Source organism: Macrobrachium rosenbergii, chromosome 20 (genome assembly GCF_040412425.1).
Source record: "Macrobrachium rosenbergii isolate ZJJX-2024 chromosome 20, ASM4041242v1, whole genome shotgun sequence".
Lineage (NCBI taxonomy): Eukaryota > Metazoa > Arthropoda > Malacostraca > Decapoda > Palaemonidae > Macrobrachium > Macrobrachium rosenbergii.
Genome location: NC_089760.1, coordinates 41212501 through 41237102, shown reverse-complemented (window position 1 = coordinate 41237102; position 24602 = coordinate 41212501). Strand labels below are relative to the sequence as shown.

Sequence of the window (24602 nt, the reverse complement as noted above, 5' to 3'; positions counted from 1 at the left end):
ATTATTTTATTTTAATGTTAAAAACCTTAAGCATTTAAGTAAAAAGTGAAGAGTTTCGGTTTTCCGTTTCTTCGGGGAAAGTATGTCGGCCGGTAGGGTACGTTGCTCCTTTTGGACGCTGAGGTTGACTCCGTAATTTACTGCGAACTGGTGTTTTACGCGTGTTATATATTAAATTGTATGCAATGGATGCAGAAAATAACAGTCTTATTACTATAAGGGAGCATGATTTTCAGACGGGCAATAGTAGGAGGTTAACCAATAGTAGACGACGACCATAGCAGCAATTTAGGCTTGGCCCCCCATTTGGGTTGAGTCCGTATTTAGGTATGGGGTCGTATTAAAGTCGTGTTATTTATTAGATAATAAGCGCAAAAGATAAAATATTTATTACTTGAAGGCAGCCAGATTTTTAGAAATGCCCAATGATAGCGTAGCCAGACTTCGTGTTTGGTTAACCAGTCGTAGACGACGATAGCAATTTACGCTCGGCACCCCCCCCCCTAATTTTTAGGGGTAAACTGAGGTTATTTTGTATAGGAAAGCTTAATATTTCTCACGTCTACCCAAGGCCCCCTACTCTGCATTCGCTCTCGGGGTTAATATGCAGAGTAGAGAGACAGGGATACTCATTGTTACCTGGGGCTGGGGGGAGAAGCACCCCTCCAACCAAGTTAGGCACAGCACCCTAAATTAGGTTAGGAAGTTAAGGTCTGCTTAGGTCAGCCCATGTCGTCTTAATCAGCATCCACTGCCAAATGTAACCCAGACTCGTTAGGCTATGTTGCTTTGTACATAACTCACCCCCTGCCCACCCCAAGTTGCAGACCCTAAAAGTATGGATTCTCATTGAGGTTCCTTCTCACTTTTAAACTGAAGGAAAAGATTCATGATTGATGGTTATTTTCACTCATAGCCTATGCAGTTTATTTGCCAGTGATCAAGCTGTAGCAATTACTAGGCTAAGGTACATTTTCCTTTTTCTTAGGTTAAATTGCTTAGTATTTTACCACTGGGATACCCAAAGACTTGGTAAGGTATTACTTTGCTTTAAACCATTATTTAACGTCGTTTTTATGGTACGATCTTGTCTCCTTAACATGATTAGTATAAAACTCATGCTCAGATCTGCCACCACATCACCTGTTATGGAGATGCATATTTATTTTCAAGTCCAAATTGTGATTATGGTTTAAAGGTAAATTTGTATTTTTAGAAAATGTGATAATTTTCTCGGTGTTTAGCTATACACTTGTCTGCCAGCTTCAGTTTGATCTGCAATGTAAATCATCGTTTTTTTTTAATACCTATACCGTATGCAATATATACCTCCTTCGTAGCATAAAATAGTGTGATTATTGTTCTTGTTTTTGAGCATCAGTATTTACAAAAAGAAGCATTTGGACTTGAGAAACTGAAATGGGGACTTAACTAAGTTTTTTTTCCCCCATTTACCATTTTCATTTGGCAAATATTTATGGTAATGAGAATCCTATTACATGTAACATATTTAGTTAATTATGCTATACAGATTGTGGGGTATTATGTAACGTACATCACTTTATACTGAAAGTGGATATGAAACAAGTCTGTAAGTATTCGAGAAAGTGAGAACGTTTCAATTTGTTGTCACTTTAGTAATATTAATTTTTCTACAGCACAAATAAATTTTATGTAACAACAAAAAGGATATTAGTATGTAGTAAATATTACTTATTTAGTAAATATTACTTATGTAGAATATTACTTATTTAGAAATATAGATTGACTCATTAAAATTTGTTGTATGTTATTCAAAAATTGTAGTTCAGTACCCAGCACCCTTATTAAAATTCACTAAAAAAAAAGTAAAAAATAATTATTTTAGACACCATGATTTTCTTGCAATTAATCATATCTACAAAAATAAAAATGTGGACGCATTAAACATGGAAGGAAATACTACAGGAAATGTATCTTTTCTTGTAACATTTCCTTTCATGTTTGGGGCCTACACTTTTATTTTTGTAGACGTGATTAATTGTAAGAAAATCCTGGTGTCTCAAAAAATTATTTTTTACTTTTTAGTTCATTTTAATGAAAACGTGTTAAAAAATTTTTTAATTTATTTTATTTTGTATTTACATACCTTGTAAGCATAAATAGGTATAGGCCTGTACATGTATAGCATAAGTAGGTACAGGTATATACATGTATTTTTAGAATTTATTTAGTCAGCAGATATACCTCAGGATTCAAATAAGTAAATCATTATTTGAAATTGAATGATTGTTGCAAAATACTGGTTAGGATAGGCAACTTAGTACTTTATATGGAATTATAGCTTAGAGGGCTCTGGGCTGCCAGATTGTGTAGGTTATATGCCATTCTTCATTATTTACCAGAAGGGACAGACCCCAAAGTTAGGAGCCACTGTATGGATAGATAAGGCATTATATAAAGCAATGATTTCTTTCACTTGGTACACAACTTCATATATTCACTAAAGTTCATTCTTGGACTGCTTAGCCTTAAAAATAGTGCACTTCCCACGTTGCCTCTTCAACAGTGTTCTTCTTGTGATCGAAGACTTTGCTGGCAGGTATAATTGGTTTCAGCTAATTTCAGAAAGATGAAAGAAATTTATCCCAAACAGATTATCTAGTTCAGTATTCCTTTTTAGCAATCTTGAAGACACTAACACCCATAACCTCATTAACCTAATGGTATGACCAGTCTAGTGAGAATAAAATTGCTGTCCTTCCATTATGTTAGAAGTTTGGGTTATCACTTCAGTAGAGGGAAATGTTAAGTGAAGAAAATATTCTGACAAAATAATAACTATAAGGTTGTAAAATATAAATGCTATGTGCAAAAGTTCAGTGCGTTGTGGTAAGATATTTCTTGTATTACATATATGATTAGCTTTTTTTTTTTTTTCAGGAAAGCTATGTCTGTATCTATCATGGATTCCGAACCAAAGCTCGAAACCGCTCCCTTCGACCCCAGGTTCCCCAACCAGAACCAAACTAGGTATGCTCTCTCTCTCTCATGTCTTGCGCCTATCATTTGCAATTTTTATGCTTTTTTGTTTCCACAAGAATACAAACCATAGCCTTTTATTTAGGAGTATCTTGAATCGCAAGCTGAAAATTGTTTGAAACTTGGTAACAATGTGGTTAACAGGTGAAGAACTGGGTTAGTTGGGGGTTAACCCTTGTTTACTGACCATTGCACTTTTTTTTTTTTTTTTTTTTTTTTTTTTTTTTTTTGCTGTGGTAAAGAAGGGACATGGTATCCTTTGCTGCCCTGACTGCCTGGTAGAACCTGGATGGTTTATGAATATTCTCACATTCCCATTCTCTTTTGTTTAATTACATATATTATGGCTGTGTTTTACTCTGCAATGAAAATGTTACTGCTATGTAGGCATGATTGCCTTTGTCGATGGTTATGCCTCTGGTGATACCCTGACTTCTGTAATTAACTTGGTTGCAAGGTAGCTTCCTGTTATAGATGTGCTAAAAGTTGTCTGGGATTTGCTGGGAACATAGCAGCTTCTGATGAAGAGTTCATCAGTAGCTGTGTTGTTCTCTAATTTATATGCTAATAAAAACTTATTGACTTTTCAGTTATCCATACAGCTTAGTCATTATGGAAGGTCCTGAGAAAGTTAGGTTTACCAAGGATTAGGTAGTGTGTCATGGCCTTCCTAATTTAACCTGGAGAGGAAGAAGGTCTTCACAATCTATTGAGGTAGTTGATTGGTGGTCCAGGCATTACTGACTGCTGCATTGGAAAAGGGGCTTTAGTCTTTTCTGGAGATTTTTTTGTGATTAGTGTGACTTAGTTTTTGCTTCCTGGCTCAAACAGCCCTGCACTACGAGGCTGATAGTGACAGCGGAGGGAAGAGTAAGAGAGCCAGTAGCGCTCTTCTTCCTCATTGTCGTCCACCTCCACCTCGAACTCGCTCTTTTTCCCCCACATAGCGGGCATCAAGAAGGGGAAAGTCTAGTCCTCACATAAAAAGTCTTGATAGGCTTCTTCCATGCATTCATCCCCTAGGGGAGGTTGGGTGCACCTGGTCAGTGCCATTGATCGGCTTTCCCAAGGTATGGTCAGCACTATGGTGCCAGCCTGTTTAGACTAGAAGTCTGTTCTTGTCAGTGAGTACTTATACTCAGTCTGTTTCCATCTTGTTTCGCAGTGAGCTCTTGGGCTTTCATCGTGTTGAGGCTTTTTGGTCATTTGACTGCATGAGCCAACCCCCTTTCACTGATGTCTTGTGGAGTACACAGAGAAGGGTTTGCGCAACCCGCTTAAGGATTTGCACATCCCATTTACTAGTTGCTTAACTGGTCTGTGGGCCAGGTTAATACTTGCAATAGGGTATACTGTATTGTGCTCTTGGTCCATCCATTGTCTGAGATTTGTGGTTGACAGGTGAGCGGAGTGGCTGATTTGCCATGACTTCTTGGGGTTGACAGAGAAGGGTTTGCACAATCCACTCACTAGTCATGTACTCATCCGCAAATCAAGTGTACTACTGCTGGAACAGGTTACCTTGCTCCTTGGGTCCATCCATGTTCAAATGATCATGGTGGACATGTGTGCAGAGCAGCTCCTCATGGTTCCACATTTCTTTCATTTAGGGGTTTGCATGGCCTGCTCGTTAGTCATGTACCAGGTCTGCAAGTTGGGTTTGCTACAGACCTGACTTATGTCACAGCTCTGTTTCTGAGGCGTGATGAAAGTCAGAACAATGTACTGTATTAAAAAAGATAAAAATGAGAGGGGAAAAAAAAAAAGGGTGATGAACATGCAAGCACCCGAATGAGGCCTTTGTTTGGTACTGCCACACTGCTTGAGCGACCTAGAGTAGGTCATTGTCTGATCAACTACACCATCAGAAACTAGTTCCAGTCTTTTGTCGCTTATGGTGCCATAAGACTGAAACGACATAACTTCAGAACATCCACCGAAACCTGGAACCAATTTTTTTATGAATATTTTGAAAAGTGCCATAAGATCGGAACAACATAAGTCAGGTCCGGCATAACCCAGGGACTGCCTGTATATTGTTCTCTCGGTCTAGCTATGGTGAGTCAATTGCGGTGGATGAGTGAGCAGAGTGAATTTTCTTACTGCAACTCCTTGGGGTCACACAGTGGGGTTTGCACAGCCCATCACTATTGGTGCTCATTTTGGGTTTGCACAGGCAGCGTGGAAGGTTCTCCTCGAGATGTATTGGGGAGAACCTGCATTGTTGTTTTGCTTGTGACATTTGCACTCACCAGAACATGCTTGGTCTGATCAGTTCTCTTTTAGGAAGTTCTTTAAAATCTTCCACATCTTGTAGTTCAGGTTGGGTGGGAGATGGGAGTTGGAAGAGCAGCACTAGGGCTTGTTCCTCTCCTCCTTTCTCCAAGGGGTTGGGGGGATGGTTGTTAGCAGTGTTTTAATTGAGAACTGGGTTCTGACAGGTCTCCTCCTTGGTTGAGGGAAGACCCTCCAAGGTAGGTGTGGGGCTGTCCAGCACTCTTTTTCCTTTTTTCTTGCAGGCTGCGGTGGAGGAAAAATTCTCAGTTTATTTCACTTGTTCATGAGCAAAATATCATAGGGAGTCCAAAGGCTCTTCCTGGGTTTGTTGCCATGGTCACAGCATGCTGTGTTTGGAGTAGGTTAATGCCCTTATCTAGTGATCTGGAATTGCCTTTGTCTCCGGCAGATTATGCAAACTTCTTCCTTGCTGCTTTCACACCAGAGTGGGAGTTTATACTGGAGGTGGTGGAGAGAGACTCTTTTGGTGCTGTTTGAACCAGCCTTTGGGCTGTGTATCTATCTCCCATTTTAGAGGTTGTGTGTGTTAGAGAAGTTCTTACTTTAACAGGTGACAGATGTCTAACTGGGATACTTCCCGTGAGAAAATTTGCAAGTATCATTTTCATTATATAAACTCCTTAAATTTTTCAAGTTGTGGCTTTTAGCTACAAGGACAAGCCTCCTTCAGCCAACCCTAAGGGTGAAAATTATTGTGGTCAGTGTTATTTTGATTGTAATGTACATGCTGCAATCATCTTAAGTCCTCCAAAGGAAGAGATAAAATGTTTACACTTCAAAATTTAAATGGTTTTTTACCTTGAATATGCAGATATAATCCAGACTATTTTTTTATGTTTAACTAAAGGGGCTTTATAGATTTTGCTTAAACAAACCTGAACTGTCATAGTACGGAAGCTGTTTATGAAAGACAAAATTTGTTGAATGATTGATTCAAGTTGAAACCACTAAATAGTTTAATATATTATTTTTATTCTCCTCTCTCCATGGAGAGCCTGTTGTAAAGTAGCTAGGTGAGAGGTGGATTTGAACTGCATATCATTTTAAGCCATCATTTGTTCTTTCAGATACTGCTATCAGAGCTTCGTCGACTATCACCGTTGCCAAAAAATCAAGGGTGAAGATTACGAACCCTGTGAATACTTCAAGAAGGTTTTTAGTTCAGTATGCCCAGGTGACTGGGTTGAAAAATGGGGAGAACAGCTTGAAAATGGTACTTTTGCCGGAAAAATTTGAGTTCATCATGGCATATTTTGGTTAGTGTTAAGTGTGAACTTTTATATTTATGATGCACAGGTTCTGATATATATCAGTATAAAATTGTGATGTGGCCCACACTCTAATGATTTGGTAATCATTTCATTGTTCATTCCATACAATTTTTTTTCTCAGTTTTCCTAAAGTTTGACTATTTATTTAGGGAGTGTGATAGATCTTTTGCCATATTTTTTAAATAAAGTATTGTAAGTCAAGTCTGGTGCTTTGTCTTGCAGATACGATCTGTGCTGTAGATACATGTATATTGAAGTATTCCTTTCTGTAGATAATGGCAAAATTTAATTACCAATGGAATTATACAGGTAATTTTATGACTTGATGTTTATTCCAATAAAGTATGGAACAAGCTTCTAGGTTTCATCTGTCTCCTCTTGAATTTTATAGAAATATAAGGTTTGTATACTCTATCCCAAGTTGTATTTTGCCACTAGGTAGAAATAGTTTTTTTACTTATGATAGTGTCCTTATTTAGTTTAACATTTGTATTTTAGTTTAGTAATTGTTTTAAAATAATTTTGCACTTCCCGTTAAATATATTTTATGATTACCCAATTTTCAACCATGCAGTGTTGGACACAAATCAAATCGTCTTTTATCATTAAGATTTAATATATTAAGAACAAATCGTTTCAGCCAGCTTTCCTAAGAATATTTGGTTATTGTTTTATTTGAACTTTTTAGTTTTCGACTTCGTCATTCCTAGGGAACTGCTTTAAGGTCTAGAGGCACACTTGTGACCAGTCACTCATGTGAGGGATGTACTGACTGTCCACCATGCAACTTGCTGCTCACAACCAACCCTGGTTATTCCTAGTTGTTCATTGTGCAGCACATGCTCACTGTTGCTAGTTCTAAGCAGAAAGTCAGCGTACATCACACCCTGTCTACCTGTGTCTTTGGACCAAGATTTGACGCTTGGTTTCTCAGGTTCCAAACAATTAGCAGCGAGCCACACACTATCGCATTTGCAAAAAGACCTCCTGTTGACTCTGTATGCAATCAGTTTGCTTCACAACGTCAATTTCCATTTTGCATATATTTGCAGATTTTATCGACATACCATATTACAACCCTACCTCGGACATGGCCGGAACCAATGGGAGCTGTGACACATGAGGTCAGCTGGACTTGGTGTTACAATTCCTATATTGTTTTACAATTCCTATATTGTTTAAATCAAAACCCCATTAAAGTTAAATGAGGTTAAAAATAAGTCATTGATTTTTATTATATTTTATTTAAGGATATGTCTTGGGGTGGATCACACTTGAAACCTTAATGAGATCATATAAATACTGATACTCTAAAGTGCATAAACATCTCGTGACAAATTCACACCAATTATACATGACTAAATAATTGTTAGTTTAAGCATGAGATCAGAACCATTGCACAGAATATGCCCAAGTTTAATTATGACTTCACTGTAAGTGACAGTGCATTGAAAAGGATAAACATTGTTTTTGGGGGTAATTTAATAATTTACTTGTAATGAAATATCACAGTTTCCAGTACTAAAGTAAAAACAAAATGCCACAGCTTTTACTGTACTTATGGCACAAAAATTGCTGTACTTAACACATAAAAGAACCTTAACTTCTACATGAAAGACTATCATACTGCACCTCACATTATGACCAGGTATTTTTTTTTTTTTTTACCTTTTAATACAATAAACTTAGCCAGTACAGTGTTTTGTTTGAAATTTAGTATCCAAATGCAATATAATTAATTACATTTTTTTAAACAGAGGATACTTGTTACACCATAGTATAAACCAGGTGGTCTTGAGCAACTAAAATGTTAAGACTCACTTGACAGCTGTATAGTGAACACTTGATTTTCACAAGGCACATATCATTCAATATACAAGATGGTGAAGGCGTAGTGGTAATTCAAGGCATGTATCAATAATTAAGATTTGTGGCCTGCAAATTAGGATCACAGATGAGAATATTCATGCCAATCATGAACATCTGTAATATCCATACAAGGCTTTGTATAAAGCAAGGCACTGAATTAATTGGAAAATGGCAATTAGTATTTCTAAGTACTTAACAAGTAAACATGAAATGGCTCTTGAGTTTTTAATAATTTCTCAGGCTATATTTTGGTCATTCTGCAAAATGTGTGTTAATTTTCCTTAACCATGTAATTATCGATAATAAGACTTTAAAGATTGTGTTCCATGCTGATGTAACTTACTTATATACAGTAAAGGCCTAAGAGTAATTTAACCAGAACACGTTTAAGCATTAATCACATACTATATTTAGTGGTCTGCCTTTTACTACACTTATTTAAATGCATTCAGAATTTAATATGTAAATTTATTAAATGCAACTCTGCTTTTAGAGGAAACAGTGATTTTTATATAATGAAATGTCACCTATAGACTCAATTTCTTTTGTTTCATAAAATCAAATGCTAATGTGCAGGCTCAAAAAACACAAAATAATTGGAATGTACAAGGAGGCTATTTTTTTACATCTTTTAAATAAAAACTACATCCATAAAATTAATGCAATGTACTTGCCGAAAAAAAATGACTAAACTACATGCAAACTTTTCTCATTTACTATTTCATAAATAGAATTACGTGTGTAGCACGTCTTCAGTAGTTTTTAAATACCAAAATGTATCTCATATGGCTATTATCCTTTGTTATAAGAAGCAAGGAGGCAGGAATAGTTTTTTTCCAAATTCATGTAGGTAAACTTGGCTACTTACTTATTAGCTACCTAAATAAATTGCAATACATTTGTTTCTAATTTCATAGGCTTCAGTATATCACTGTCATTTGGAGTCCTTGGCCCTACACCCAAAAGGTAACTGCTATGCATGTTAAGCATTAATTCAAAATTAAAAAAATATCATGAACTGCCATGGATTAGAAACTCAAAATATGCTACCTTCCTGGGTTTTTAAGACTGTAACTGTCTTCAGAAAAAGTTCATTTAAGCAGGGGTTGAGTGTTCCCACCTTTTTTTTTTTTTTTTTTTTTTTTTTTTTTTTGCAATATTTTCATTTTTTCCCCTAGATGCTAAAGTACAAGTTCATGATTTTTTTCCAAAATTGTCATCCTGCTGTAGTAGTATTCAAAGAAAAAGATTAAAATGTTAATTACATGGTAAACAGCAAACCCAGTTATTTCTGCCTTGGCCCACATATTTTCTTGATTCTTATAGTGGTAATTAACTAAAATCTCGAGTGCTAAATATGTAATGCAAATTTGGTAGAGTACATTTCCTAGTACAGGTATCAACAAAAATAAAGAAAATTAGATGTACACATAAGCATCCCCTAAAAATTAAATGGATATAAAAATTACTATCATGATACTGCAGTGCAAATATATAGATTTATATATACCTATGGTACTTTGTACACAAACTATTGATTGTTACTGATGTTCAGTTAAACTGGGTGGATGTATCCTAAGGAATCTACAAAATACTACAAACAATGAGTAGCATATGTACATATTACATTAAACTACCACTTCAATCCCAACTACATCTATTACATCATTATCATTCAGTAGTTTAGCCAGGTAAGTTTAAACATTTCAAGCTGAAAAGGCTGGCTTCCTACTTTATAATAACACAAGAGGCACAATATAGTGGTCTTTGAGCAACACTAATGGCCTCAAAAGATAATATGCAGCATCCCTGAATCTAATTCTCAGATACAAGGGTTTATCTTTTATCTGTCATGTACACTACCATGTACAATGTCACCACAAAAAACGGGTATTAAACCCTGCTTGTAAACACTAGGAACCTTTGCAGCTCAAATGATGTGTGTGTCTAAGAAATATGACTAAGATGGATTGTGCAAAAGATTAGTAAAGAAATTTATAATTGCAGTACGTTAAATTAAGAATTATCACGATATTTCCATAGTTACCTTACTTGTATGTGAACAAGTATTTTCTCTTGTTATGAACACTTAGATAACACAAACACTTGAATTATTTCTTCTACTTAATCACTTTCAAACATTTTTTATTGAGACCATTTTAAATTCTTCTGTTCTTTCCCTTTAATTAGATGACAAGAGCAAAAGAATTTCAATCTAATTAACCATAAAATGTTTCCATGGTCTGTATCCTACGGAAAAAAAAAAGCATGCATACTGTATGTAGGAGAGAAAGAGAGCTTACTAAGCAAATGCTGATACATAATGCATTTGCATCACATGCAATAACTTGTAATTTAAATAACTTATAATTTAATGTAAAAACTTGAGAACAGAAAAACAATTTTCAAGTACCCTTATGTTATTACTAAAACAGATGTTAACCAGACCACTGAGCTAAAATGCTCAACTTTCATAGGGCTTTCCCAATGGGTTAGGTTTTAATAAAATTATTTAATAAAGTAAGGTACCTACCACATAACTTGGGCTATTAATGAATATTACAGTACATCAGCATTGCAAGTAATCATCATCTATTAATTTTTTATTGTTTTAACTAGAGCACCATGCTCAAAACTAAACTACCTGAGGAGTGGTCTAGAGGATTACAGGATCTACTGCATTTATTTTTTCAAAATTGGATACTTTAATAACCAAATAAAATTTATAATTTCTATGTTATGCTAATTCTAGCACATTCAGTGCAAAAATGCACAAACCTACAGAAACTGTGGTATGTTCCTATTCACTAACATGTATATATATCCAGATTTAGAAATAAATTTACCACACACTTGAGTATCTTAGAACAATTGAAACTGGTGGTTAGCTGTTGTTAGCATCATGAAAAACAAAATATCTGCCCATAACAAAATACCAATATGCAATACCATTTCCTCAGCTACCAAAGCCTTGACAGGGTTAATGGTTGCTTGTAGCTTGTGGGGAATAATTCTAAAGGTTCTTGGCAGCTATCTCTTCAGCCACCAGCCTAAACTATAATGCCCTATGGTTAGTATTTTCCATCTTACTAACCTAACTTTACTTTGGTTCACTTTTCTCCCTATGTAAGAGCAAATCTGACTCGGTGGTCTTGCTAAACTATATAATAATAAAATTGCTTTCAAGGACAAAGATGATGGATTTCATCATGTGACATAGTGAAAAACTGATTGTACATAGACTTTTTTCTTACACAATGAAGCTCTTGAATTTACCAATAATTGGTGACAGGAGGTACTGGATTACTGTTGTCATATTGTTGTCATGTTTTCCTAATGAGTGATGTATCTACTGTTCCAATACTTGCAACACATGGACACCATTACAATTTATTAGTCACTTTACACTGACATTGCTGAACTACATCCAAGAGGAGTTTCAGTCTTCATGGCTACTAAGCTATGGTCAGTACATCTACAAAATATTTTTTAGTAAACTACAAATACTTTTATATAAAATTTTGACTGTATTTTTTGCTACCATGCTGTATTTACTTGCTAATTTCATAATTTCTACATTACACAATGTCAATGCGTAACAAACTCCTTTGATGACTGTAGTTACTTGTATCAAAATATGCATAACACAACAGGCATATGGTTTTGGTACCAATGTACTTACATTTAACAGTACATTTCTGAATTATTGTGAGCTAGATGATTACAGTATCAATACTGTCTGATGTACTTGAAAGCACTAATTTTACAGAGCACATTAAATGAATAGAAAACACTAATTTCCAGTACAAGCTCTAAATGAATACTGTATAACAGTAAACACTACTGTATAAGCCAAAATTCAAACAGTATTTGTTACTTTTTCATTGATTCACATGAAAAAGTATACTGAATCTGTTCTCATGCCTGCAATTGTCAATCATTTTATGTTCAAAAGATATTTTGTCCACCTTTAAAATTTTCTTTTACCTTTTAAAATTGTCTTCCAACTTAGTGAACTTCAAAAATACTTGAGAATCTTATTCTCCCTTGATGCTGTATTCACACTGTAAATGACAGATCATGCTAGCATAAGAAATTAATGGTTAAAGACAAAACATTAAAGCAAACCTAGGCTGAAGAATGAAGCTGGTGTCAAAACAATTTGATTTACATCCAATATAGCATGTGATTACACATAAAAACAGTCAAATTTTTATTATAAGTGTAAGGTACTCGTGAATGTTCTAATGTAGCAGTAACCACAAAAGCCAAACAAATTACAGAAAAAAATTACAAAGCTCATTAATATTTTCTCCACACATACAGTACAAACAAGTGGTAATATAAGACTTATTCAACTTCCTCAGTAATTGGGGGATGATGCTGTACAGTCGGCCCTCAACTTATACACAATATACCTATGTAAATTTGAAATTTTTGGAAAACTGTAAAAAAAAAAAGTCCCAAGACAAAATTTGAATGTTACACACCCATCACTACTCTGAATTTACATACAGTGACAGTGGAGTGATTTTCAGACTTACTCAGTAACTGGGGGAGAGAGAGAGAAAGAATGAATATCTGCTACTCAATTTACCTATATTCTTTACTGAATATAATTCTGTGTATACATAAATGAAAGCAATCTGTATGATACTGCAACAGAATAAATGAATTTATATTTCTGCAATATTATATATTGCATTTACATTTACTATTTCTCTTTCATGTTATTAATATACATATGTGAAAGCCATCTGTAAAAGTTTTCAAAGAAAATTTCATGTCATTGCTGGTGACACAGGGTCATGATGGTTACAACAGTACTTAAGAGTGTAGCCAGGGTGTCCTGGACCAAAACCCCCTTACATTAAGGGCCGACTGCATTATTCAAGTAATTGTACTCTAGTAATTCCAGTCTGCCACAATAAATGTTGGATATGCCAGAGTTTTGGCAGACTACCTTACAAAATATTGTTTGAAATGCACTTTTTATTTAGCGTACAACTACTAAATGCACATAAGCTGACCAACAATGGACAGAGTAGTAACTAAAATCTAAACGTGATACAAAGAAAATCCTTTATGGCACACCAAATGTTGAGTTTTCTACATAATGTTCCGACTTCGGCAATGACGAAAGTACTTTTGTCATCTGATTATATACAAGAATCCTAATAAAGTAGTCAAGTGTCTTTTTGGAACAAAGTTTGTTATACAAAACTAAACAAAAAACTAACTGAATTGTCTTATACACAAATATGTGTAAAGTGAAGCTGTCATATACTGAATAAAGTTTCTTGATTTTTAAACAAGAAGCCTTTGATAATTACCTCATCTTCAATGAACTACGACTTACTTAACTCCTTGTCGAAGCTCCCTGTATGCAGATGAAGATATTGTGGAATGCTGAGGGTATGTAGCAAAAAGTGGATGAGAAGGTTTATTATTGTAACTGGAACTTGCGTATTTTGCTGGAGAAGACTTTGTACCTGGATCCTTGCCAGTGTTGGAGTATCCACTGATGGGTGACAAAGTTGGAGGCGATTTCTTTGAAGGACTAATTTTCTGTAAGCATGACTGTAAAATAAAATACTCACTTTAGAAAAATTACCTTGATCAATGTACTTTAAACAACAGAAAATTGTCCATTACTGTATTTAAATGAGTAAGAAAAATGACAAAAAATGAAGTTGAAATGTATAGATAAAAAAAAAAAGCTAACCGTTCATAAGATTGCCAACAGAGAGTTGGTGAATTGCATTACAACAGCATTTTCAACCAAGTACCTTCCAGCATTTTTTGGAATTAAGATGAAAACACTGATATGCAAATTCTAAAGAAGTAAATACATACTTGAAAATGTACATCCTACAATAAACAAGACTGTTCATAATTGACTGGTAACTTTGGTATTGATATCAAGTTCCCAAAGTTTTCATCATTAGAAATGTGCTTGGTAATATACGTAGATATTTCACAGATCATAAGTAAAGATACACCTAAAACATTTTCAAGCACTTTTGTTATACATATTCAGGGAGAAATTCATTAAATTCCTTTATTTACCAAAAGCATACACATACATCCCGAGAAGGACTGAAGTTACAGTACCGGAAGTGCTGCACAAGTGTAGCAGGCAACATCAAAATCTTGTAATGTACCCCTTCCGTATCTTTATATTACTATAAAAATACTGTAAATATTTAATACATAATCACTCAGCATCATAAGCTGGATTCAAAATCTTGTAATGTACCCCTTCTGTATCTTTATATTACTATAAAAATACTGTAAATATTTAATACATAATCACTCAGCATCATAAGCTGGATTACAAAAGTCATTTCAATTCATACTCCCCTTTGTGATAACATTTCAATCAGACCAATTTCTCAATTTTACCAGTCAGAAGTTACATCTATTAATAAAAAAAAAAACATTCTGAACCAGGAATGCAACTGTCCCCCAACAACATGTGACTGACATACCTCTCCATCCACAGGAAGCTCGTTATTAATTTTTCAGTTTGCTTCTCCCATCAGTGCTATTCTTTTTCAAAACACTACAGTCAATTACAATACACTACATGTAATGACACCAATAAATCCACATTAACATATCTAAATATTACTTTTCAAGTTAGAAAACTATAGGATTAAAGATTAAAATTATCCACATTAACATATCTAAATGTCACTTCAGTCCCAACACTAAGAGATCAAAAATTAAAGCCGAGTTTAAAATTTTAGCAGGTGAAAAGATAAAAATCATAGTACATTAGCAACAAATTGTGCTATTTCAAAGCTGAAAAATTCCACATTTACATATAAAATACATATTGTGTTAATTATATTCAAATGTGACCAGTTTGAAGGTACTTCAAACCGGTCTCTTTCTTGTCTTCAGTATCATTCATCGCAAATCCTTAAGTTTTTTTTTATTTTATATTCACCAGCCATTTTCCCAAAATATAAAAAAATAATTTACAGTACTGCAGTTGTCATTTACAACCTAAAAAGAAAATAAGTATAATTCCTTACATGATATAAAATAAAGAAAAAATAGTTAAAAGCTTAGTGAAAAAAATTTGAAGTTTTTCAAAAAGGGTTAGAAAGTTCATGACAAGTTAGCATTGAAATAATTTACAGAAGCAGGTAAGTGAAACTCTATTTCTTATCAAGTACTCACTTGCTTATTATAGCTGGTAATAACTTTTGAGGGGGAGACTTCATTAGCAGCAGGGAAGGTCAGGGAGACCGAGCGAGTAAATGGTCCTCGCTTGTCACCTAAACCCACTAACCCTTCTCCAGTCCCTCCCAAAGTAACAGTCACCCCCCCAGATCTTGCCACAGGTACCCCAGTTAATCCATCTAAACTGCGATGTCTCTGAGAAGGACCAGAACTTGTTTCTGTTGAGGGAAAAATATTCATTCACTCCAACAAAAAAAAAGCTACACTCTTAAATTAACTGTCACCTCTCAAACCCTGAAAAAGAAAATAAAAACCAATGCCCTATCCCTTGAAATTTTGTTCAGTCAAAACTTAGGTTTTTACACTTTAAACTTTAATTTTCTAACATTTTCCTTTCAAAAGTTGATAAAGTATAAGAGAAAAATTCTCCTTTCAAGTAAACCAACATTTATAATCATAAAGCAATCTGTAACCAACCACTCTTGCACAAGGTGCCCAACACTAACAATAATTGTAATTTCTCTAACATCTCAAACTTAACGGTACCATTTTTCATCATGTAATTATGAGAAAGGCTGACAATGTGTGGTGGAGGAAGTCGAGTATTGGGTTAATACTTAACCCAAAAAGCTGGTCCTAAGTCCAGGTCTGCATGCGTTTAACATTTCCTTGACAGCTTTCCATCTTAAGCATAAAATGCACTTGTGAATAAATATTGTAATCTCTGTCATGTTAAAGACACTTAGTTGAGCAGCAAGGTGTTTGCTCTTCCTAGTTAAAAACCCCAAAACCATGTTACTCACACTATAATACTTTAGTATCATCTAAGTAAAAAAAAATTAAAGCTTGAGAAGATTATAATGAGCTGAATTATAATAATTATGAGCATTCTGTGCACTTTCAATTACAAAGTCTATCTGTATTAACAATTATTCAATTTTTTGGGGGTCAAAATTAATTACTTTATAACAACCTTTAGCTGAACTTGTAAACCAATACCCTTTTGTTATAGTCCCTTTCAAATTTTCATTATGGATCAGCAACTTTTAAACATGACAGTAATTTACTAGAATAACCAAAATGAGGTGAAATAAAATTTAGAGCAATCATATTCCCCAATATTTAGCTGTAAAGCAATTCACCTGCAGGATGAACTTTATCACGTCTTTTCTCCGGGGTCAATTGTGCAGGTTTAGTAATCACAGGTGAAACTGATTTGCGACGACCGTTGCTGGCTGGACTAGAGCTGCTGGAGGATTTGGCTGATGACTTGGCAGAAGACTTATCACTATCTTTTGATGACTGACGAGCAAACTCCTCTACATTCGGAACCGATTGTCTTTCTAGCTTACGCGCTACCACTTTAACTTTTATAGGCTGATTGGACTGTAGACTCTGTGTTCCATTTAAAGGACTATTTGATTTATTTTGGGATAAAGTTTTGTTATTAGAACTAGGAGTATTCTGAGTATTACGCTTAGACTGTGAACTGTTGAGATCTTTGGTGTTGTTATTCACTCTGGAACTATTTACACTAATGCTACGCTCACTGCTAGACGTTTTTAAACGGCACTTTCGTGATGCAATGAGTTCATACAATTTGTTACGGTAGATATCAACACTGAGCTGCACATCATCACGTATACAGGGAACCACAGCATGATCCAGACATGGCTCATTCGCTGTATTGTGGAATCTGGAAATAATTCAAACAGTACTCATGCATTAATCATAGAAAAGAGTACCTTACTAATGAAGTGGGTCATCCTAAAGTTTATAAAGTATGCACAAATCTTAGTATGAATTGTAAGACTTAGGTGATGGATAAAATTACAGACTTCACTCTGGGAATCAGTTACAATTTTCAAGTTTAAGAACTACATGCATCAGTGAAATTATTCTAACACTGTAGAGTATTCAGGTGACTTTCACAATGAACTAACACTGGTTATTTTCATGGACATACTATCATGACAAATTAGCACAGACGATCATTTCAAACAAAACATCCATTTTACAAAAAAAAAAAAAAAAAGAACAATTCACACAACAGAGAAGACAAAAACTAGTATTATAATCTTACCTAGCAACAAATGGATGTTTCAGAGCCTGCTCTGCCGTCAGCCTTTTATCTGGACTGAATACCAATAATTTCTCGACTAAATCAATGGCATCACTCGGGGCACCAGCAAGTATGTCTTTTAGAGGTTTGCTTGTTCTTTCTCCATGAGGTTTATTCAAGAGAGATGAAGCATACTGAGAAGATATTTGATGCATATCTGGGGAAAAATTAAAATGAGAATATTTCAAGGATCTTCAACTGAATCAGTGACTAAAAATTTGTGCAATATTGGACAGTATAAGTTACATATTGCTTAACAGCATTCAGACCATAATAAACACATTCATGGTAAAATTAGAAGTTACCCATGAGGAAATTTCCACTAGATTTTAAACCTTTCATTATGAATTTAGGAAATGAAAAACATACAATTATGTCGCAGGATTAAGTGTGTCATCATTCAGATTGTAATTTACTTCACATGTGCATGTACTGTAGTGTGTGTTTTCCTTTCCTGCCCAACAACAACTCAACTGGTTCAGTGCTTCTTTTGCAAAAAAAAAAATAAATATAAATAAATAAATTAAAATAAGATGAAGAGAGAATTACAAAATGTTTTGCACAATGAACCAAGCACCTTATAGCAGTATGCATAAAGTAGTGTTTACATTCATTTTTCTTTGATATACAACAAGCAGCGGCTTTCCATTTTCCACATGCACATGTTTAGTTACACACTGTACTCTTTTGCCAATAACTTCCATATTTTAATTTTATTAGAGTCCACGGGCTATATTTCCGAACATTAACAAATATGGACTACATCTGTCTAAATCCTGAAATAGGTAATGGAAGTGACTATATTGAAAACTGAATTTCCTTGAAAGTAGGGTTTTTGAGTTACCATACCAAAAGGTAAAGTCCTCTGGATCTTGTGGCACAATTCCACTCATGAAATAAAGGAATTCTGAATGTACGCTGTAACTACCAATGATTCTGAAGTTAAAATGAAATGCTAATTCTGATTTGGTGACGTGACGGTGGTATTATTATCTATAAATTGGGTGAGTCTAGGTTTAATGATTAAAAATGATTTCCTGTCTGGAAGTTAGTGGTAAAACAAAAATATGCAGGTGTCATTTTGTTATGTGGATGAAGTTTCATATTTGGAATAAATTCATTCAAAACAGATTCATGCCTTAGGGCAGCATCTTCTAAACATAATGTACAATTATTATGTTTATTTAAGCAAAAGGTGTTTTGCAGTCCTGTAAATTAAGTCTCTGGATCTTTTTTGGTAGAGATCCTCACCCAAAATATAGTTTATGTTTATGTAACTTCTCATATTACCATGGTGGAAGGTATCCAATACATCAAAAGCATGCCATTTTCAAAGGGTGTAAGAAAATGAACCTTGAACGCAACTTACTAACCTTCTCTGGATGGAGGAGTTATTACAGCCATTATCCTTTCAATCTGGTCTAATGTCGAGGAGCCTGGAAACATTGGCTTGCCCAGCAACATTTCACCCAGAATGCACCCAAGACTCCACATATCAACTCCTAGTGTATATCTGAACAGATAATAAAAAATGTAAGTCTACTTCTTTCATAGAGAATCATATACAATTCTTCTATTGCCCAAATCCTGAAAAGCTTTGCAGTCATTTTAACTGAAATCTAGAGCAAAAATATGTATACTGTACAACCTTTAAAGTACAGTATATGTTAATGAAGAATCATTATCATAGCAATGGATATCTAATATAAAAATGATAAACTTCAGAGTATCAGATTTTAAATTTATATCTTTTAAAGACAAGGTAAAAGTATACTACTTTCCTTATAAAAAAAACAAACTGAGCATTTCTTAATAAGCAAAAAAGGTGTCTCATCTATAACAAAACACTGAAAAAGTACTATAAATACCTTTTAGAATTGAGGAGGATTTCAGGTGCCCGATACCATCTGGTGGCAACGTAATTTGTTAACGTGGGGTCACCCTGAGGTTCCACTCTTGCACAGGGTTCAACTGAACGTGCCAAGCCAAAGTCGGCGACTTTTACTCTGCAGTCACTGTCTATTAAAATGTTTGATGGCTGGAAAACAAATAAAAATGCATAAGGTAAATTTCGTCATGAATGCTAAGTAAACAAATGAATCAATGATATAATACAAGTAAACATATAAGTCTAAATCAATGGTATAATACAAGTAAAATAACTCTAAATCAATGATATAATACAAAGAAATATATAAGTTACTGGAAAAAATCTATGTGGTCTCGAAAACAACATATTTGCAAGAACAATGACAAGGCAGTTATGAGCAATGTAAACTAGAAATCGTGTGTATTATCAAATAAAGCGATGTAATGCAGAGAATCAAACAATATCCTGAACTCAAGACAGGAACTCTTAAAAGGACGGGTGTCCAACTCCTAAAATTCAACAGTATGGTATTAGTGGAATTGCTTTTAAACTCAATAGGTTTCATATACTGAGGAGAGAAGGTTTTCTTGTGACTAGACATTTAATGTCCTCTAATTCTTAAAAGCCCTATTATTACTCTCTGAAAATACAAAAATGTGAAGCCTTGTACAGCAAGCACAGACTGATGAAATCTTGAAAGATTTCTAAAATAATTCCTTAAAAATAACTAGCTTTTGCGAGAATTGTTAGGAATGGTCATCACAATTACGAACATGTTGCATTACACTAAGTGTGAATGAATTGAGTACTATTATATCGAACAAGGCTTGGCTTTTACATTAGGCAATGATTATTTCTTTAGACTGACGTTAATAAAATTATAGTACAAAGTTTCTTTTAGCTTTACCAATCACCATTATCAGCCAGTTACCATTATCAGAGTCACCAAATGAGTAACTGGAAAATCTGACTAATGTACAAGAAACCCCACCGCCCTTTCAGAGAAAACTAAAATCATTTTACCATCTCTGTCTCTCCATTGTCTCGAAAGAAAGAAAATGGAATTCCGAGAAATTTTCACTCCAACCACAGGGGGGGAATCAGTCACGTGAACGAAAATGTCATCTTTTCAGGAGCCACTTTTCGTTTGCAATGAGTAGTACCCTCCGTTTTTCAGCAGAATTAATCAAGGGGTCAAGGGACTGGCAGGAAAAATAATTACCTTTGGGTCAGAGCGATTCCGAGACTTTGGTCGCTCATTTTCCTTTACACGAAATGGACATTTATGGGAGTCCAGGATAATCCTCCTACAGAACTTCAACCTAAGTTCATCCTAATACTCATAGAAAGGTATTACCGGAGACGTAGATAAACGAATGGAGCGGATTATGATTGTTTCTCTTCGCTTTTTATTTCCCTTTCACATACATGAACATTTTTATTTTGAGGTTAACTGACATGCCACAAATTTTTCCACACCTATCTGCAAGGGGTTGGGGTGACAGTCAGCCTTTGACAAAATAGTTAAATACAAAAAAAAAACACGAGAACATGATTCGTTCGGGTCTCAGCATTTATGAACGAAAACGTATAGTAATCACGAGCACTGGAATCACAAACAACGGTTGTAAAATCGAACCTAAATTAAAACCCAAAGCAAAACCTGAAATCAGAAGCTATGGCTTGTCAGCTGTTAAGATACAGGCTGCAAGAGGAGAGTAACAGATACTGCATTAACTTTATAATCAACACTATACTGCAAAATCTTCTCTACCCCTTCCACTTATGACTAAATAATTAGCTTCACCATACGTGATGAAACGGAAAGACGAATTTAAAACATCTGTTAAGAAGTAATAAAAAAAAAGACACTGATGGTTATCAAAGGAATATATATATATATATATATATATATATATATATATATATATATATATATATATATATATATATATATATATATATAATCTTAAAAGGGAATCCAAATAGTTCAGTCACCTTCAAGTCCCTGTGAATGACAGACCCCGAGTGCAGGTACCGAGTGGCTCGGAATAGTTGGTACATGATGTATCGCCTGTGGATGTCTTCCAGGACATTGCCTTTCTTGATCACATTGTGAAGGTCAGTTTCTGGAACGAAAAGAAAAAAAAATTAATTTCGGCACAGAACTCAATACGCCAAGTGTGTTATGCAACACGAGTTGCACAATACTTACGGATCTAAATTTCTCTCTCTCTCTCTCTCTCTCTCTCTCTCTCTCTCTCTCTCTCTCTCTCTCTCTCTCTCTTCATGAGTAATCAACAAGGTTGTCACATACTGAAAAAACTGACGGCGAGTAAATATGAAACTGAAATAAACAACAATAAACTGAATTTGAAATGCAAAATGATTGAATCTTGAAGCGTAGCACTACAAATTCTAACACCCATAGTAGCTTTTTCTCTCTCTCTCTCTCTCTCTCTCTCTCTCTCTCTCTCTCTCTCTCTCTCTCTCTCGTATACATCAAACTTCATCATCTAGCCGATCAATGCTACGCAAAATCAGAGCAACAAATCTTCCGTGAGCAAAACCCGAACCGACAATTACCACGAAATCGAGACCCTCATCTCTTCCTTCCTGGAGAGAGAGAGAGAGAGAGAGAGAGACGAAACAGCCGTGATTTTCTGTCCATCATCTGTCGTCCTTAGTCGAAAACTTTGCAAAGATTTTCTGTCACATCATCTGTCGTCCTTAGTCTCTCTTTGCTCTCTCTTTCTCTGCACAACATCTCGCATTCTCTCTCTCTCTCTCTCTCTCCAATACACCAAACTTCATCTAGCTGACCCTTATTTGTCGTTCTGAGTCGCATTTGGAAGATTTTTTTTCTCTCTCTCTCTCTCTCTCTCTCTCTCTCTCTCTCTCTCTCTCTCTCTCTCTCTTTCATCAATCGTTGATTCTGTGTTCTCCTAAGAGAACACGTTTGCTAAGTTTTGCAACGAAAATAACGCATCTATACAAATACAAACACATACAGTAAATACCATTTTACAATGACAATCTCGAGTAAAAGAATGAAAACAAGTTACTTTTAACCGACTGTAACTAATTTTTCACCTCTACGGTCCTTTGTCAAAAAGTTTTGCAACAGAAAGAAATATATAAGTACAATGCATACATACTATTTAGAAATGACAATTTAAAAATATTAGCACTTTTAACACTACACTTAGAATTCTAGAATTCTTTATCTTCCTCTGTGGTCCAACGTTTGTCATCATCTTCTGTTCACGAAACAAGTCTGCCAATGCAAGAAAGAAAGAGAGAGAGAGAGAGAGAGAGAGAGAGAGAGAGAAATAAAACCGACCAACCAAAACAAACTGACTCGACGAGACAGCTCGACAATACCACTTACCCATAAACTGAAAGACCAAGTAGATGTCTTTATTGTTGTCAGCCTTGAGGACATTGAGTAATCGGATGACGTTCGGGTGGGAAGAGAACTCCAGAAGGAAGACGATCTCTCGGAAGGTTCGCTGGGCGTCCGTCTCGTTCCTGAAGGCGTCGAAGATCTTCTTGACGGCCACGATGTCTCCAGATCGACGGTCGATCGCCTTCCATACGATCCCGTAGGCCTGTAGAAGAGAAGGAAATGATGGTGAGGATTTCAGGATATCGTTTAGCTTGGTTACTAAAGGATACAAGTTAAAATGGGAGGTATGGTGCCACACGTCACTTTTAATAGTATCTTCGTCATTTCCAACATACACCATCAGAATTTATGAGGAAAAAAGCAACTTCTATTACCAACGGTACCTTTACCAACTTATCAAAGAACTTGCTCATTTTCCTTTCCTTTACAATTCGTATCAACGGCTCTGTAAAAATACCAAATATTATGCGCCATGAAATTATTAACCCAATTCTCACCCATCAACCACAAATGAGCAAAGGATCAGTACAAGAATAATTATTAGCACCACAAAAGCTCATATAAAATGTCAATCTTGTCTCAATAACATCCCTGAGAGTCTCATCCAAAAACCAGGTCTCAACAATACCGTCAACGTCCTGTCGAGGGTTGCAAGATAAATTCTGAAGATAGTGATCAGTCAAAATTCCAATTTGGAACCAAAGCATCAATCCAATATTCTTGCTTGAGGAACCACGAAGTGAAAACACGAATAATGGTTTCTATTACACACGGCGAGATTTTCTTCCCTCAAGCCTCTAATCCACTTCCCCATAAATAAAAAATGAAAATCCATCTCCCCATATTTAGGCGTGGTTTGAGCGTGGGAGAGAAGGGTTGAGGGAGAGGAAGGGAGGGGTGATTAACAGACGTGTGAGGAGGAGGAGGAGGGGAAGGAGGACTAATGAGAGGGAGAGGAAGAAGGGTTGAGGGAAAGGGGGAAGGAGAGTGATTCTGGGGAGGAGGAGGAGGAGGAGGACCAATGAGAGGGAGAGGATGAAGGATTGAGGGGAAAGGAGGAAGGGAGGGGATGATTAACAGACGTGTGAGGAGGAGGAGGAGGAGGAGGAGGAGGAGGAGGGGAGGAGGAGAGGAGGGGAGGAGGAGGGGAGGAGGAGGAGGGTTGAGGGAAGGAAGGAGGGTTGAGAAAGGGGATTTAACAGCAGTGTGAGGAGGAGGAGGAAGAAGACTAATAAGAGGGAGAGGAAGAAGGGTTGAGGGAAAGGGGGATTTAACAGCAGTGTGAGGAGGAGGACTAAGGTGAGGGATGGAAGGGGGGGGGGTAAGAAGAAAGAGTGGGAGAGGAAAGGGATGAGGAGAAGATGACGTTGGGAAAAGTGGGGAAGGCGGACAACAAAGGGCGACGAGATTAAATCTGGTACCCTCTTCTTGGCAGGGAAGAAAACACGTAACTAAAAAACACTTACAAAAAAAAAATATCTTCAACTTCCCTTTTCTTGGATACCCCTTTCTCTTTTTCTGTTCTTAAAGTCTACATCTTTGCTTTCA

General features: G+C 35.6%; 2 protein-coding genes across 2 annotated transcripts in view; one reads left to right on the top strand and one right to left on the bottom strand.

Moving 5' to 3' along the window:
- Positions 1 to 6944, top strand: part of COX6B (Cytochrome c oxidase subunit 6B) — a 526203-nt gene extending 519259 nt beyond the window's left edge. The window contains exons 2-3 of the mRNA XM_067122658.1: positions 2923 to 3012; positions 6387 to 6944. Of these exons, the coding sequence (XP_066978759.1) occupies positions 2930 to 3012; positions 6387 to 6555 (252 nt within the window). The 5' untranslated portion in view covers positions 2923 to 2929 and the 3' untranslated portion in view covers positions 6556 to 6944. The remainder of the gene's footprint in view (positions 1 to 2922; positions 3013 to 6386) is intronic.
- Positions 6945 to 7814: 870 nt separating this feature from the next.
- The window catches only part of Erk7 (Extracellularly regulated kinase 7), a 208155-nt gene continuing 191367 nt past the window's right edge, over positions 7815 to 24602 (bottom strand). The window contains exons 2-9 of the mRNA XM_067122654.1: positions 23037 to 23256; positions 21644 to 21774; positions 19644 to 19813; positions 19149 to 19288; positions 17737 to 17932; positions 16796 to 17349; positions 15651 to 15871; positions 7815 to 14039 (exon numbers count right to left, since the gene is read on the bottom strand). Coding sequence (XP_066978755.1) covers positions 13815 to 14039; positions 15651 to 15871; positions 16796 to 17349; positions 17737 to 17932; positions 19149 to 19288; positions 19644 to 19813; positions 21644 to 21774; positions 23037 to 23256 — 1857 coding nt within the window. The 3' untranslated portion in view covers positions 7815 to 13814. The remainder of the gene's footprint in view (positions 14040 to 15650; positions 15872 to 16795; positions 17350 to 17736; positions 17933 to 19148; positions 19289 to 19643; positions 19814 to 21643; positions 21775 to 23036; positions 23257 to 24602) is intronic.